The sequence below is a fragment of the Camellia sinensis genome, chromosome 8, assembly GCF_055761805.1.
Source record: "Camellia sinensis isolate YWXY chromosome 8, ASM5576180v1, whole genome shotgun sequence".
In the NCBI taxonomy this organism is placed as follows: domain Eukaryota; kingdom Viridiplantae; phylum Streptophyta; class Magnoliopsida; order Ericales; family Theaceae; genus Camellia; species Camellia sinensis.
Genome location: NC_138968.1, coordinates 154,577,385 through 154,595,930, shown reverse-complemented (window position 1 = coordinate 154,595,930; position 18,546 = coordinate 154,577,385). Strand labels below are relative to the sequence as shown.

Below are 18,546 nucleotides of genomic sequence, written 5' to 3'. Positions count from 1 at the left end.
CTCGTGAAAGAGACACTTTGCATAGGTTTTGAGATTAGTCATAGTTTATCCGAACACCCGATCATCCCCTCAAAAAATCTTACACTTCTATCATAATTATGTTGATTTCTCTTAAGATTTTAATTCAAATAACAATTAGACTAATTTTTTTTATTTATAAGTCATTAATCATATTAAAAAAATAATAATGTTGTTATCTCTTTTCTACTAAAATATAGATTAATTTGTAGTTATTTCAACATTTATACACATTCTGAATTAGTTTCGATTGCTTTAGTAATATTAAAAGAAAAGTTAGTGTAATTATATATGAAAAGAGTAAGACTAACTTTGTTGTTGTTGTTGTTGTTGTTGTTGTTGTTGTTTTTTTCCTTTTTTTTTTTTTTTTTTTTCAAACCGCATGGAGGTGAGTCTAATTTACTATAAAAATAAAAATAAATTTACAGAAAAATAGAATCACAAAACATGGAGTAATATGTCTCAAAAATAGGACATATTAGTAATTTACCCTAAAATTAACATTACACAAACTTATCGCACCTAAATTACTATCGGAAATGTAGAAGTAAAGATTCATGAAAATACTATCTTATTTATCGGCCGAGTTCTGTAGAAACTGTCAACTCATTATTAGAAGAGGATGTTTCGGGTTTGTCAAAGGAAGAAGAAGGTCCAGAAGAAATCCATTTCTTTGCAACAAAAGCTGGCTCTTTAGGATTTGGAAGAGGAGTTGCAACTTCACTAGTGAGCATGGAAAGTACATTTGACATGTTTGGACGATCACTAGGATCTTCTTGTACACACAAGAACCCAACATTTATGCATTTTAAAACTTCACCTCTATTGCAAGATTCGACTAGTGTTCGATCCATCAAATCCAATGCCTTCTCCTCATTCCACAATCTCCAAGCCTGAGATGATAAATCATCCAATCAAAACATTTTGAGTAAACTAAAAGACATATGAGATTATATATTTTGGTCAAACAAACTTTAGCACTCACATAACCTAAAAGGTTTAGGGCTTCTTTGGACTGATAAAATCCTGTGTTCCTTTTCCCACTGACAATTTCGAGCACAATTACTCCAAAGCTGAAGACGTCGGACTTTATTGAGAACAATCCATCTAATGCATATTCGGGAGACATATAGCCACTGCATTATTATGCCAAATTCTAAATTTAAGTTAATATTAGTAGGATAGGACACATTAGACAAAGAATGAATGACTTGAAATTTGCATCCCTGAAAACATGGCAATCTTAGTTTGATGATGATACCTTCAATCATACTATACTTACTATGTTCCAAAAATTCTCTTTGTGTTCGCTTCTGTTTCTTTGCCCTTAACTATCCTTGCTAAACCGAAGTCTGAAATTTTGGGATTCATCTCTTCGTCTAAAAGAATATTGCTTGTTTTCAAATCTCTATGGATTATCCTCAACCTGGAGTCTTGGTGAAGATAAAGAAGCCCACGAGCAATCCCCAAAATGATACCAAAGCGTTTCTCCCAATCCAAAGACAAGCACAATGTTTGATCTTGGAAATGGTCCATTAAAAAAAATAAATAAATAAATAAAGAAAAAGAAGAAGCACATTTAGACTACCATGTTTCATGTATATTAGTGAAGAAGCACATGCTTTGCACGTGGCACGAAAACTATATAGTAAATGTAGAACTAGCATTTGAGGAATTTGGTTATAGAAGCTAACCAAATACGAATGTGTCTAAGCTTTTGTTTGGCATATACTCATAAAGTAAAATCTTTTCATCGCCTTTGATGCAGTAGCCCAAAAGCCTGACAAGATTCCTGTGTTGAAGTTTGGCAATCAAGACAACCTCGTTCTTAAATTCTTCTAAGCCTTGTCCTGAATGAGTTGACAACCTCTTTATAGCGATTTCTTGTTCTCCAGGGAATTTACCCTACAAGCATATTTTTAGACAACTATTGTGTCATTAAAGCAGAAACTACTTGTTAATGAACTTCAATGAGTAATTAGGAAAGGACTATAACCTTGTAAACAGGCCCAAATCCCCCTTGTCCGAGCTTATTTTCATCTGAGAAGTAATTTGTAGCTTCTAATATGCTTTCTAAGTTAAAAACAGGTACATCAATGCCTTTTTTTATCACCCTCTTTGAATTCACTCGAATCTAAGAAGCTTTTTACACTTCTTTCCATGTCATACATTTGAATCGCTTGATTTCCCTCTCTTCTTTCTCTGCTTTCTGATGTTGAAGATAAATATACAACTTAGTTATAGAAAATTCTAACATGGAATGGAACAGTGAAATTATCATTAATATTTTCAAGATACAGAATAATAGTAAAAGAAAAAAAAAATAATCAATGCACATTATAGGGCTGACTAATTAATTACCTCGTCTTCTTGCTGTCATTCTTCTTCCACAGAAAATCAAGCTAATGATGCATAATAGCACAAATATGAAAAACACAACTATGAAAATTACTCTGGTTTTCAAAGAAATTGACTTGTGTTTCTTCTCAGAGCTTCTGAATTGCCCAGATCCTCCAAATTGCCTAGGGTTATTGCCCACTAAAAAAAAACCAAAAAAAAAGAAAAAAAGAAAGTGAGCGAGAGACAGAAAGAGAGAGAAGATGGCTCTCTTAGATATGAAAAGGCACAAAATTTGCATCTATCTGATCAACAATATAGATACCAAACAAGCAACATAAGAGGCAACGTTTACAGTTGATAAATCAATTATCAGCACATATGACTAGTAGTTTCATTCATTCCTCTAGCCAATGGGAAAAGTCTAGTACTTAAGAAAAATGATAAAATATATGCATTATATAGCATCCTCACCTTGTGTACAAGCTATTGTTGTCCCATTCCATTGATAGTTTGCATTGCAATGACACCAACCTTTACCACCACTTGTCGCATTGCAACTTGAATTAGGCCAATCCTTGCAATCTATGGCTGAAGTACAAGGTGGCTCAAGTGGGGAATTCCAAACAAACTCTACTTCATTTCCATTTCTTGATTGCTTTTGACCATAGCACAAGTTAAGCGCCTGAAAAGGGGATGCTGGACTAAGCTGTAGATATTTTGAATTTCTAGCACCACAATCTTTATCTTTCACTTCAATGACAAACTTGCGTGTTTTTGGATTGATGTTTTTGACCTGAAAGTCGTTGACCTGAAAGTTGTCTCCTAAAGTCCGGAAGCTAACTTGGCCAGTTGAGAAGTTGCAGAAGAAATTGAAGTACATGGGATCACCACAATTTGGTCCTGTGCTTAGCGGATAGGGAATTATGTTCGTGCCACAAGTCTCACAACTTTTGCTTATTGATCCTACAAGAGTGGATTGTCTTATATGTCAAAAAAAGAGCTACCACTGAAGTTTCAAGATCATGTTTAACTACAATGTGATGTGTTTATACTTTTATTCTAGGCACATTTATCAGTTACATTACATCTTTTTTAACTAACATAAGGAACATATATATGTAAAAATCAACAATAAGAATAAAAACTAGTGGACAAATCAACTAAAATTAGATGGCAAGTATATATCAACAATAATTGTAGCCAAGGTTTTAAATAATGGTGGTGGTTACCGTAATGGTAGTGGTAAAGCTGACGCGGTTACAGGATGTAACGGCTGTAGCACAACGTTGGTGGTAACTGGAATTGTGAATTTTTTTTAATTATTCGCTCAACTTTAAGAAAACATACCGATATGCATTTTTTTTAATTTCAGAATCACATTTAGTGAGGTTGAAAATGATTTTTAGTATTTTTGTTTCGTTTTAAAACATGATCCAAAATATATACTAATTTTTATATTAGGTTTAAGTTGCTATGGAAAATTTTCTTATTGTTGGATTTATTTAATTTTTTTTTTACTTTACTAATTATAATTGTGGACAACTTCTCCGATTTGTTAAGAAAAAAAAATGAAGTATATAATATTCTCATAAACAAAGGTTCAAAATACAAAATGTCAATTTAATAATGTAAAATAAATTTAATACAACAGAAATAGATATATCATATAAGTTCTTTTTTTTTTGGGGGGGGGGGGATAAATAGATATAAGTTCATATTCAAATACAATTAAGTTAAAAAAGTAATGAAATCTTGTAGAATTTGAAGATTGGACATTCAAAACATGTATAGATAAGATTTTTACTAACTTCTATGTAACTAGAAAATAAAAAGAGAAAAATAGCAATACATACAAAATTTATATTAAAAAAAGAAAGAAAGAGAAGCATAACAGTCATAACAGCCAGCGACAATCTAACGGTTATGGCCTTTACATAACGGTAGTGGTTGTTATGGTCGTGAATTTCTGTCACACCGCTATAACGGCCGTAACGGGTAGCTAATCACAAGATGTGTACCTACCATATTTGTATGTAACCCAAATTTCTTCAAAAAGAGTTTTCTAAAAAAATTCAAAAAGAAACTAACTGATAGTCAAGTAGTTCAACTATATATCTGATCAATGTTACAAAAAATACCAGACTTTACATCAAATGTATCTATATATAAGCTAAAAATGTCAAATTGCATGTTTGTTGATATGTCGAAAATGAGTTTTTTTTTTTTTTTTTTTTTTTTTTTTTTTTTTTTTTAATTTAAGCATTTGTTGAAATTATAAAATGATATATTCAGATTATTATTTCTTCTAATATATCATATAAATATACTATAATTTTACATACAAATAATTGTATTAGTTTGCTAGGTGAAAACTGTCTCTAAACACAAGATTGTCATGTGCTGAATTTCTGAAAACTAATTTTAGATCATATTCATATCTGTAAGGAAGGCTAATAATAAGATAAATCAAATTATGTTATGAAAAAAGTTGGATTTTGAAAAAAGTCCTTGTCCCACTTCAGCATAGGCAGCTAGAAGCGAATAAATACAATAGGAGTTCAAAATCAACAATCCGATTTCTGCTATTGAGAAAAAGTAAGATGCATATATAGTAGTCTTTGACAAATACAAATACTTAGCATATGACATATAACGTGGTCAATATATAACATAAAATCATCGTTGTGCACATTGTTCATATGTAACATTGTATATAGCACCATGGTTTCTTGCAGCTTGTAAGGCGACACAAGGATACATCTATATTTGAATATTATCAGTCAGCCATCGATTCCTCAAACAAAATTGAAATATATGGTGAATGTTTAATCAGCTAATTAATGCAAGGACCAACAATATTAGATTTTCTGTTATTGATGGTTTGGGGATTCTAAAGGCAAATCTAGTCATCAATTTACATGGTCAGCCCCTTACTGTTACTTGTACTTGACCATAGTTTGATTGTCCATGTCAAGTGAAACAATCGTTCAACAATTAATTCGACTGAAATTATTTTGCAATGACATCGAGAATTTTCTGAATAAATTAAACTCAAAAAATATAAATGAATATAATAATAGTAATCATAATAAAAAAAATTTATTGCCTCAGAATGAAAAATTTATTAAAATAAAGAGTTGTAATTGAACAAATATGGCTGACTATTAGAAGAAGATAATAATTGTTATAATAGTCACAAATAACTATCAATTGCCAGTTATTTAACAATCACTTTTGGTTTAAATTCCCATCATTGTTTTATGGTAGAGATCACACATCTTCATGATTTGATAAATTCTATTATTACATAAAAGTCATACAAAAAAGTTAATAAGAATGATGTGGCACTATCATTATTATAAATAACCTCTTCTACCTTATTTTAGATAGGGAATACGAAACTTTCACTGTGTTTGGGAACCTAGGGAAAAAAAAAAAAAAAATTACTTAAGTAATAAGAGAAAAGAAAAAAAAAGAAAAGAAATGATTGTGATTTCTCTCATTTTTGTTTGGATAAGGAAGAAATAAAAGAAAAGAAATGATTATGATTTCTCTCATTCTTGTTTGGTTATAATTCATTAAGAGAAAAGAAAAGAAATTATTTTATGTTATATTACCAAAATAAACTTTTTATATTTTCAATCATTTTATTTCGTTTATTTTTATAGGGACAAAATTGGTATTATGAAAATAGTGGTTTCTTTTCTCTCCCAATCTCTCCACTTTTGGGAAGATTGAAAATGAGACTTATAAAAGAAATGAGTTTCTTTCCATTTCTCTCAATTTCTTTCCATTTCTCTCCACTTAAATTATCCAAACAAGTAAGAGAAATGCATATCTCTCTATTTCTTTTCTTTTCCCTCCAAATCACTCAATCCAAACATAGCCTGTCCCTATAATCTCAAAGTCGACAATCAACTATTTAAGAAGAAAAATCATTTATAGGCCAAAAGATAGGTCGATAGTGTCTGAGCTGTAACAATTTAACTCAATTCTGATACATAGGTCTATTATTGCCCCATGAAACAGGGCCATTTGTCCAAATCATCAGTGCTCTGTAAGAAAGCCCAACAATACAAGCCCGCAAGCCGAACAGCAACAAAGGATTGATCTTGGCCCATCAGTTAAGGTGTGGCCAAATTGAATTAGCCTAATTAGTTAGAAGGATAAATTGTTTGGTTAAGATTGAATCGGGCATGTTTAGCAAGAGTAGATCTAGTCTATATGTTTGCCAGTAATGTTATACAGTAATGTCATGATGTTACGAATTTTTATTTAAAATATATATATATATTAAAAAGTGTACAAAATTTGATATGAATTTAAGATACTCATATCAAATTTAAATGCATAGAGGGGCACCCATTTTTTGTCTGGAAGGGAAGAAAGTAAAGTACCTATATCTGTACGGGCTACACGGACTGATAGGTTATGAGCACCTTCCGTATCCTCGTGAAGATTTCTTAGATTGGAGGTCCAAATTCTGCACCCAGATGAGTTTGTACTAGTGACTCTTTGCGCAGATGATGCGATATAAGAATACGCCTGGCAATTGCAATCTCCCACACACTCGCTTTCGCAATCCTGCTCACTTTTCGCCTCAAATGATGAGTCTGGATCTTCCACTTTCATCATCTTCAACTTCAAGAATGTGTACTTCTTATCCGTCAAGCACATAGTTGTCTTCCTAGTACACCCGCTTGAAAATTCACCAGAATTCCATTCATCTGGTGAGTTCGGATCAAAACCCGGCAAACACTTACAGTACTTCACTCCACTATTCTCACTATTACAGCTTCCAAAATCCCCACAAGCATTATACACACTGCACTTGTCTCGCGGTTCTGACCATATCAAAGACCACTGTCCATTATCCCAATTGAAAAGCTGTAGTTCCCCGGAAAAACTCATCACCAACCTCGTAATATTGTCTATTAAAACTGGTGAGACAGTTAAACTCTTACCATAATCTGTTCTGTTCTTACCATTGCTAGAATTTGATAACAGTGGGGCTATTTTGTATAGCAATTTCTGATCGGAACTGTTAAAGATACCAGACCCTCCACTTCTCCAGTACATCTTGCTTCTTTGCCAAATGATGTAATTATTTGATTGATCTTTCCCGAAAGTAAAATTTCCGCTTGCCGGGTCGTTGCCCCTTTTCCATGAAGTCAAATTTAGATTATCGTCCATCATCATACCGGGAAGGAAGGTATCGGTTGGATGATCAAAACTCTGCCATAGTACCTTCCCCGATAGATCATCGCTCAAAACCAAGTTCCCAGAGTCCAAGAGCTTTACTGTTGTCCTATTGGACAAAGATGCTGAGATTGTAAGACCTGTACTGAAATAAATGGAATTTCCGTCCATGACCTTGAGGTTGAGGTTGCCATCATCTTCTGCAATGGTGAAAACGCCAGTTGTACTGAATAGCGGGCTGTCACGGTTGGCAACCCACACAATTGTCGATGGGTTCAACATGTAATACCATATTCCTATGTATCTGGCTACGTAGCCGGATTCTCCCATAGTGGAAAAGAAACCAAGTTGGAATTTGTTGCCAGGTGAGATGAGAGTTTCGCCATAGATATCATGAATTGGATTGCCTGTTGTTATAGTATCCCTTGCAGTTGTAGCTGCAGCTGCAAGACAAAATATTAAAGGACCCAACAACAGCAATAGGCCAAAGATGATGAAAATGGTAGATGGTTGTGTAAAATTTGAATGAAAATTATAAGAAAATATCACGGCGGCAGTGGTGGTGGTGGTGTATGCTCCGTTATCCTTCATTACAGGACGCATGGTGGTGGCTGTAGAATAAGCTAACAATGAGGATGGCATTAGCGGTTGACTTGGCAATTGAGCCGTAACCAAGTCGTCTGCCATGGACAGAAGGGCGGGCCGTTGATTCTTCCCAGTAGGGGCACGCGGTTTGACTATCCCAAAACCACGTCCTTTTGGAGAAAAAAAACAAATACTTCTTGCCAAAATAAATAATAGTTTCTTTTTGAGAAATCTAAATTATTTTTTATAGTATAATTATTACATTTTAAAAATATTAATTTTTTAAAATTACTCTTTGATAGTATATTTTTTTGACAATATCAATTATCATAATTGTACTTTTTGTGTTATTAATGAATTTAAAAAAATGACAAAATAAAAAACTCATTATTTTAGTCCTTAATTTTTGAAAAGTGACTAATATTTTAAGACAGTGAAAAATATAATAAGAGATTAATATTTTGAAAATAAACTAATAGTTTGAGACGGATGGAGTAAATAAAATAAAATCTTCTTTTCCCTTCCCCCTTGTCTTCTTTATGTTTGGTTCAAAAGTATTAAGTGGGTATCATCAAAATATTTATTTCTATATTTGGAAATAATAATAAATTCATTATAAATAAAATTATTTTTCAAAATTTAAGAAATAATCTACATAATCATCATTTCATTCCATCTCATTCTAACATCCTCAAATTTCTAAACTTCATCCATCAAAAAAAAAAAAAAAATTGAAATCAAACCAAAACAAGCAAGGTTGACTGCAATGTTGATTTAAGAATTACCTTTTGAATTTGGAGAATATTCATGAGATAGGGATGCGAAGGGACGTCGATAGACTCACCCCTGTAATCTTGAACCACTCTGCGGACCTTGACTCCAATGAAAGATTCTGAATCTTGCGATGAATTACTCTCTGGTGATCTGAGTTTGATATTGCCTTCTCATCCATGATCTTCATCACCATTTTCTAGGGCTTTTGATGCGTTTCCATGTTTGTCACCGTAGTAGTACGGATCGAGACTCGGTAGTCAGATTAAAATCATAATGGGGGTACGTGTTTTCGTTGGATGACGATGGGGTAGGGTTGCAACCGTTGAAAGGGGTGTTTATCAAGTTTTTTTTTTTTTTCCTAAAATGATGTTGTTTTTGAGACACTATACACATCCATTATTTAAACTATTAAATAAAAATGAAAGCATATTTGCTACTATTTATGTTTATGTTTTTTTATTAATTTTTACAAAAAAAAAAAATTAAATGACAAAAGAAAAAAAAAATTAGTGTTAATTTTTGTTTTTTGGCAAATTGTGAAAAATGACTTTACTTTGAAAATAGATTTTCATCCATTCCTTTGTTTCAACCACTCCAATAATGTTATCACCCCCTTGCTCATTAGTACTACCAGTTCCAACATTTAATGGGCTCATTACCTCCCACAACCAACACACCAACCAACCACCACCCCTGCCGGTAGCAGGAATAACTTCGGTTAAAAATAGAAGATACCACTCAAAATGGGAATTTCATTTATCAAACACAAGAACATTGTTTGGAGGGACCTTAAATATTAAACTAAAAGTGAAATATTAGAAATTTTTAAAAAATATTAAAATTTTACACAACACAATAAATGTAATTTTTAAAAAATATTAAAATTTTACACAACACAATGAATGTGGATTCAATATTGTGTGAGTCGCACAGCATGTAAATATTGTGTATCATGGGATGGGTCTCATGTGATATAAATCATATGTTGAAGATTGATTGAAGATTGTTTGGCATAAATTGAGGATGACTGTGTGTTAATTATAGTATTTGTATAAATTAGGTAATGTGTATCAATTAGGTAATCATTCCTTTCTTGTATTGCTGTGTATGGCTATATATATATCATTCCATATTGTAAAAGAATATAGAAAAATAATATTTCATCTTGAAACCTCTGAATCTCTTGTTTTCTACTTGGTATCAGAGCATAGTTATCCCCATATTGTTCCTCGAATCCGTCTCTCGCAAACCATGAACACCGAAATTACTGAATCCTTACCATCATCCCTTCCCGTTATCCATGTTCAGTCTGAAACCGCCAGCTTCAAAGCCGGCATAACCCTCACCGAAACCAACTACAATGTTTGGTCCCAGATATTGGAGATGCAAATCGCAGGCCGTGAACGTCTCGATTTTATTCTGGGAGACACACTCCCACCACAGAAAACTGATGCATCCTATGGGAAGTGGTATGCTGAAAATCAAAAGGTTAAGGGGTGGTTGTTGACATCTATGTCGCCTGAAATCATGAAACGTTATCTCCGTCTACCCACCGCTCGCGAAATCTGGAGTGCTCTTGCTAAAGCCTTCTATGATGGGTCCGACGAATCACAAATCTTTGCACTACACCAGCAAGCTTTCTCTCTAAAACAGGTTGGTCGACCTCTATCTACTTATTTTGGTGATCTTGTCGCTATTTTTCAAGAGTTGGATCATCGTGATAAGATTATTATGAAGGATCCCGATGATATGATTGCGTATGTAAAATCTGTTGAGAGGTTGCGTGTGCATATATTCTTGAATGGGCTGGATACAGAATTTGAACAAATCCGAGGAGAGGTTCTTCGGAAGGATCCTGTTCTGGATCTTGATGAAGCCTATGCATATATTCGGCGTGATGCTGTTCGTCGCACAACGCAGCATACTAAACCAGAACACCTTGAGTCATCTGTTATGGTGGCTTATCGCCCTAAACCGCAAGCCACACAACCTGCTTCCAAATCTGAACAACTCTCTGGCCCTCGGGTTCCATCTGCTTCGCAAAATCGGCGCAACAACATTGGGGGTGCACAGCCAGATCGTGTGTGTACTCATTGTGGTGGAACTGGCCATACTAAGGCCCGGTGCTATGATCTGATTGGGTACCCTGAATGGTGGGATCCTGCAAAGGCATCCAGCAAGCGTACTTCCAAGGCCACACCTCATACTTCTCTTGTTGTTGCAGAACCAATCAGAGACCTGCCTGAGTCTGCTTCAGGTAACCATGGTAAGGCTCTCTCTACTTTCCATACTTTTAGTGATAATACATGGATAATTGATTCCGGTGCAACCGATCACATGACCTTTGACGCAAGTCATATTCAGTCCATAACACCTTCGAAACAACCTATAGTGACCACAGCCAATGGTCACTCCACCCCTGTAATTGGAGAAGGTTCAATTCCTTTGACAAGCACTTTAAATTTGGATACTGTTTTAGTTGTTCCTTCTCTCCATCATAACCTATTGTCTATTGCACAAATCACTCATGCCTTGCAATGTATTGTGATTTTTTGGCCTAATATGTGTGTTTTCAAGGACATCCAGACTCGGAAGACAATTGGTTATGGTACTAGAAGGGGCAAGCTCTATCATCTTGATCTGCAACCTACAAGTTCAACTCAGTTAGCTCAAGTTTTTTCCGCTGCTGGATCTGCAAATAAACGTACTTTAGAGATTTGGTTATGGCATAAGCGCTTTGGTCATGCTTCTTTTGATTATTTAAAACGATTGTTTCCACAATTATTTTCTGCTTTAGATATTTCGGATTTTAAGTGTGATATTTGTGAATTTGCTAAAAGTCATAGAATCTCATTCCCAATAAGTATGCATAAAAGTTCCGTCCCATTTATGGTGGTTCACTCCGATGTGTGGGGTCCAGCAAAAATTCCGACTCTTAATGGTGCACGTTGGTTTGTTTCTTTTATCGATGATTATTCTCGCATGACTTGGGTGTGTTTAATGGCATCAAAGAATGAAGTTGCATCCCTGTTTCAGAAATTTCACACGATGGTGGCCACTCAGTATCAATTTCCTATACGAGTCCTCCGCTCTGATAATGGCGGAGAATTTGTTAATCAGTATTTGACACCATTTCTTAATCAACATGGCATTGTACATCAGACAACTTGCACTTCTACCCCTCAACAAAATGGAGTGGCCGAGCGAAAGAATCGTCACCTCCTCGAAGTTGTACGTGCTGCCCTGTTTGGAGCTCACATGCCTACGAATTTTTGGGGGGAAGCTCTCACTTCTGCTGCTTATCTCATCAATCGAGTCCCTTCCCGTACCTTACAGTTCCAGACTCCATTTCATGTTCTCCATGCGGCTATCACTGCTCCAACCGTCCCGAATTTGTCCCCAAAAGTCTTTGGTTGTGTTGCCTTTGTGCATCTTCACAAACCCTTCCGTACTAAGTTGGAACCTCGTGCTCTTCGTTGTGTCTTTGTCGGCTATGCCTCTCATCAAAAAGGCTATCGCTGTTATCACCCGCCTTCTCGTAAGGTCTATGTTACTCTTGATGTTGTTTTTCATGAGGATACAATGTATTACTCTTCACCCGCGTCTCCACTTCAGGGGGAGCATAGCAATGAAGTGCAGACCTCTCATGACATTTTAACTCTGGATATTCTGGATTCTGACATACCTAATGAGGAGCATACCAATAAGCATAATGCAGAGCATAATGATAATCCAACACTTGTTGAAGTTGATACCCATACCGAGGAGCATACCAATAAGCATAATGCAGAGCATAATCATAATCCAACACTTGTTGAAGTTGATACCCATACCGAGATTGACCCAATGGAAGTAATACCGCAGCCCACACTGGTGCACCCAGCATCATCTCAGGTTTCACAAGAGCAAGAGCACACTTCTTCTTCCCCACAGACAGTACCATTTAACCAATTGGGCTCTCCGATTGGCTCTATCCCTGAAGAGCATGAGGTAAATCTTGACCCCAAACAAAAACTCCTACCTGCTCGTGTCACAAGAGGAATACCGAAAGCAACATATGAACCTGTTCTTAACTCTCAGCCTAAGTACCCCATGAGTAACTTTGTCTCATACCATCAATTGTCAAAGGATTGTGCATCATTTGTGAATCAATTATCTGCTGTATCTATTCCTAATAGTGTGCAGGAAGCTTTGAGAGATCCCAGGTGGAAGGAGGCAATGAATGAAGAGATGAAGTCTCTCCAAAAGAATTCAACTTGGGATATTGTCGAGTTACCTAAAGGAAAGACACCTGTCGGGTGTAGATGGGTGTTTACTATCAAATACAAAGCTGATGGAGCTATCGAACGATTCAAAGCCAGATTGGTTGCCAAAGGGTATACACAAACATATGGACTAGATTATGGGGAGACATTCGCACCAGTAGCCAAAATTAATACTGTTCGTATTTTAATTTCTCTGGCTGTAAATCTAGATTGGCCTTTGCATCAATTTGACGTAAAAAATGCGTTTCTACATGGGCATCTCCAAGAAGAAGTTTATATGGCGTTACCTCCTGGATATAATCTGCCAACAAAAGGGGGCAAACAGGTTTGTAGATTGAAGAAATCACTATATGGCTTGAAACAATCCCCTCGAGCCTGGTTTGGTCGGTTCACAAGCTCTATGAAGGCATTCGGATATAGACAGAGTAACTCAGATCATACTCTATTCTTGAAACATAACAAAGGAAAAATCACAGCCCTTATTATCTATGTTGATGATATGATAGTGACTGGAAATGATCTAGACGAAAGGAAGGCATTGCAAAATCACCTCGCCCATGAGTTTGAAATGAAAGATCTTGGTCTATTAAAGTACTTTCTAGGGATTGAAGTATCAAGATCAAAAAGGGGTATTTTCTTGTCCCAACGTAAATATGCCTTAGATTTGTTAAAGGAAGTTGGTATGTCTGCTTGTAGTCCGGCTAGTACTCCGATGGATGAGAACTTGAAGCTAAGTATACATTCAAATCAAGTGCCTACTGACAAAGCACGTTATCAAAGACTAGTTGGAAGATTGATGTATCTTGCACATACTAGACCGGACTTGGCTTATGTGTTGAGTGTTGTCAGCCAATTTATGCATTCTCCAAGCGAAGAACATATGAATGCAGTTATCCGTATATTGCGATACTTGAAGTCATCTCCGGGAAAAGGAATCATGTTTACAAAAGGATGCAACTTGGAGGTTGAGGGTTATACCGATGCAGATTGGGCTGGATCAATTGATGATAGACGTTCTACGTCTGGATACTTCACATTTGTGGGTGGAAACTTAGTTACATGGCGAAGTAAAAAACAGGAGGTAGTAGCTAGGTCCAGTGCCGAGGCTGAGTACAGGGGAATGGCTAAGGGAGTATGTGAGTTATTGTGGATCAAAAGTTTAATGCAAGATTTGCATATTAAACAAACCAATCCCATGAGATTATATTGTGATAATAAGTCAGCATGTGATATTGCCCATAATCCAGTCCAACATGATAGGACTAAACATGTTGAGGTTGATAGGCACTTTATTAAAGAGAAACTAGAAACAAAGATCATCGAAGTGCCTCATGTACGTTCTCAAGACCAGCTCGCTGATGTGCTCACCAAGCCAGTATCAAGCCGGGCATTTAATAGCTGTCTCGTCAAGTTGGGCATGAGTGATATCTATGCCCCAACTTGAGGGGGAGTGTTGAAGATTGATTGAAGATTGTTTGGCATAAATTGAGGATGACTGTGTGTTAATTATAGTATTTGTATAAATTAGGTAATGTGTATCAATTAGGTAATCATTCCTTTCTTGTATTGCTGTGTATGGCTATATATATATCATTCCATATTGTAAAAGAATATAGAAAAATAATATTTCATCTTGAAACCTCTGAATCTCTTGTTTTCTACTTCATATACCCATATAAATATTACAGTAAATTACACTTACTTCTTTTGAGATTTCTGGCATATATAAGAACTTCTCCTGTGATTTCAATAATTATAAAAATTTCTCCTACTTTTGCTAACAATATTAAGATTCCTCCACTCCGTTAATTTAGCACAAATGGCGTTTATTGACTATCCAAAATGGCCATATTATCCCTTTGAATTGAACGGGAAGATGAAAACTATCAAATAAACTAATAAGCTATTTAAATAAAAAATTCCATTCACCTCCTCGGAGATTTTGCATATATATTATTAAAAACTTATACATATTTTAATGTAATACATTAATAATTTAATATAAGATCCTAATCATATAATACATATAACACTTATTTCACACTATATAAACAATGAAAAAATTATCAATTTTAATTAATGCATTTATTATTTAAATTTGTTTTTTCTTTTCTTTTCTTTTTTTAAGTTGAAACAATGGATTTTTTTGTATGGCAATTTGTCCTACTTATTTATTCATATGTAAAAAAATTATTTATCTCTAAATTGTTAAGATATTATTAAAACATTAAATAAATAAAAAAAACTTAATTTTCATTGATAAAACACTTTGAAATAAATTTTATCATTGATTTGAATTTTTTTTTTTTTTAAATTAACATTGAATTGTTATTTTCCCTTAATAGTTGTTTATAGGATATATTGTTGCACCTTTACATTAAATACCATATTGCTATTTCTGTCCAAATTTTCAGTATTTTTGTAGGGTAATTTATTTCTTATTTACACTAAAACGACAGTGTATGAACAGAAGATTCTGGGAGCGAAGCTTTAAAACTAATCGATTCCAGATTTTTTTCTCTCTCTAAATTAATGTTAGATAACATTCTAATAAATAGTTAAAATATTAATAAATCATTTCATGAAGAAAAAAAAAACTTAATTTTTATTGATAAAATACTTAAAAATAAATAATCTCGCTAAAATTAATGTTAGATAATATCCTTATAATTTAATATAATACTTATTCCGCATGACATGAACAACGTAAAATTTATCGTTTTAAGTAATGCATTTATTATTTAAAGTTTAAAAAAAAATTGAAATAAATAGATTTATTGTTTTCGGACAATTTGCATTACTTATTTATTCATATATACAAACATTATTATTTTATCTTTCTCAATCGTATATTATTCTCAAATTTTTATTTTTATCTTTGGGTCATTATACTTCTAATTGATGCATATTTAAAAAACGCAAGTTAATATTTTTACATTATTAAAAAATAAATAAATAAATATAGAAGTAAAAAAAATATAATCACCTCACAATAAATTAAAATTAGTTGATAGGGAATAAAGGATCACGAAATCTTAGAATTAATTTCTCGCATTCATTAATGATTATATTTTATTTTATTTTTTCTATAAAAGTTCAAAAACTTATGGAAAAAAAAATAGTGTCAAGAAATTATATTGATATTTTGAAAAAATTATGAAAAATAAAAAATAATTTCATATCTATTTGATAGGGTAAATTAAATTTAGTGCATTTAAGGTTAAGATTAGTATTGAAAACTTTAGAAGAGGTAAAAAAAAAAAAAATTTACTTATATATTTATTTTTAAAATTTTTTTTAATCAGGTAAGAAATATTAATTTAAGTTTTTTAAATATGCATCAACAAGAAATTTAATGGCTCAAAGATAAAAATTAAATTTTGAGAATAATATTGAGAAAAGATAAAATAATAATTTTTTTACATATGAATAAGTAATGCAAATTGCCAAGAAAAAAATAAATGCATTTATTTCAACTTTTGGAAAAACTAAATAATAAATGTATTACTTAAAATGATAAATTTTACATTATTTATGTAGTATGAATTAAGAGTTAAAATATTGCATAAATTTTAAGAATTTAATTAAATAATGTTAAAATATATGAGTCTTTGATAATATATATGTAAACCTTACAAGAGGTGAGTGAAATTACTCATTTGAATAGATAAGGCATCTAAGGTGTAATTTCGCCATTATTGGTATGACATCAGCGTGACATTAGCGTGACATCAACAAATTTTATTAAATAGTCTAACGGAGAGTAACAGTGAGAGAATCTTGATAATAGTTTCAAAAGTGATTGAGATTAGTGTAATTACTAAAACTACAAATGAGGTCCCTATAATTGTCCAAAATCTCAAGGGAGGTAAGTGTAATTTACCCTAAATATTATGTAAATTTTTTAATAATATTTTTTTTAAAAAAAGATTACCTAATATTGTTCAAACTAAGGCTCTTTTGGCAACACCCCAAATAAGTTATTTATATCATATTAATTTTTTTTTTTTTACACATCTTTTCGTAATAAAAAAAAAATAAGTCAAAAAATAAGTTCTACCCTAAACAATCCTAAAAAGTACTGCACATGGCATGGAATTCTATTGAGTGTTTAGACATATTGGGATGCAACTTATTGGATAAAATAGTTGTTAGACTTATTTATTTTGATGATTTATTTAATTATGTTTTAATTTATTTGGAAGAGAAAAATAGAATCAAAATTTATTTTACCTCATTATTTTTTATCTAAAACTTTTATCCTAAATGTTGTTAAAATGTATATAATATTTGCTTAAATCAGGAGTTCATTTCAACCCAAAAACAATGCCCAAATCAGCAGTTCAAACAACCTAAAACAGAGGTTCAAACGGCCCACATAGGAGCAATTCAAACGGTTCAAATCTGTCAAACACCGGACATTTGGGTGGACATCCAGCAGGACGACCGGCCAGGGCTTTTCTGCCCAGTTCTGCTTCTGTTCGAATTTTCCTCTCAACGGCTCTGTGCTACAAAAGTCATTTTTCAAAATAAAGATGTTCCAGACTAGCCTTGTCTCCTACAATGATCAAATCAGTAATGATGGAATGGATTATATTCACATGAATACAACGGCTCTATAAGCCTCATGATATATATATACCAGAGCCCAAGTGAACAATACACAGCAACTACATACTTACTTACAAAAATTCAGAAAACATTCTTTGATCTATAATCACTCTCATCTTTTCTTTAAAAATTCTCTGAGAAGTGTTCTTCAATTTTTGTTTGCATCTTTCTTCTAGAAATTATACACTGAGCCTTATAGCCTCAAGTTCATCTTTCCTGTGTGAGGTTTCTAGAAAAATCAAAGCATCATTTTATATATCTATCTTTGAAAGATAATTGTTGTAGTTTTCTGTGAAAGCAAAAACACTTTCTTATCAACCTTGTAATAGTGTAGTACACTCAATGTGTTTGGACTTAGAAAGTTTGTGTAAAATTCGTGGAGGATTGCTCCATTTGTGAAAATGTTGCTACCACCCCTGTGAAACTAGAGTATAATGGAAAATCTCAAGAGAAGCTTGACGAGTGGATGTAAGCCGAGTTGAAACCGAACCACTATAAATCTGTTTGCCTCTCTCTCTCTTATCTCTTTATTTTATTTAAATTGTCATAGCTATGTTTCACATTTTCACTGTGCCAAAATCATTAACTGATATAATTGTTAGAACAATTGTTTTAATTATCTTTATTTCATTAACCATATATATCTATTGTGCTAGTCATAATTTTTATTGGAGTATTATTATAATTAATTGTAAAGCCACAAATAGGCCACCATTCTTTGATGGAAACAACTATAGTCATTGGAAAGATAAGG

At 33.3% G+C, this 18,546-nt stretch overlaps 1 protein-coding gene across 1 annotated transcript; it reads right to left on the bottom strand.

Annotated features, from left to right (window-relative positions):
* Positions 1–416: 416 nt before the first annotated feature.
* On the bottom strand, positions 417–8,311 carry LOC114277607 (G-type lectin S-receptor-like serine/threonine-protein kinase At4g03230). The gene is given in 9 exon segments (XM_028219513.2): positions 417–911; positions 1,004–1,154; positions 1,301–1,538; positions 1,713–1,923; positions 2,015–2,125; positions 2,127–2,227; positions 2,380–2,556; positions 2,830–3,321; positions 6,756–8,311. Coding segments are annotated over 9 exon segments (3,288 nt in total). The 5' UTR covers positions 8,245–8,311; the 3' UTR covers positions 417–593.
* Between the last annotated feature and the right edge of the window lie 10,235 nt (positions 8,312–18,546).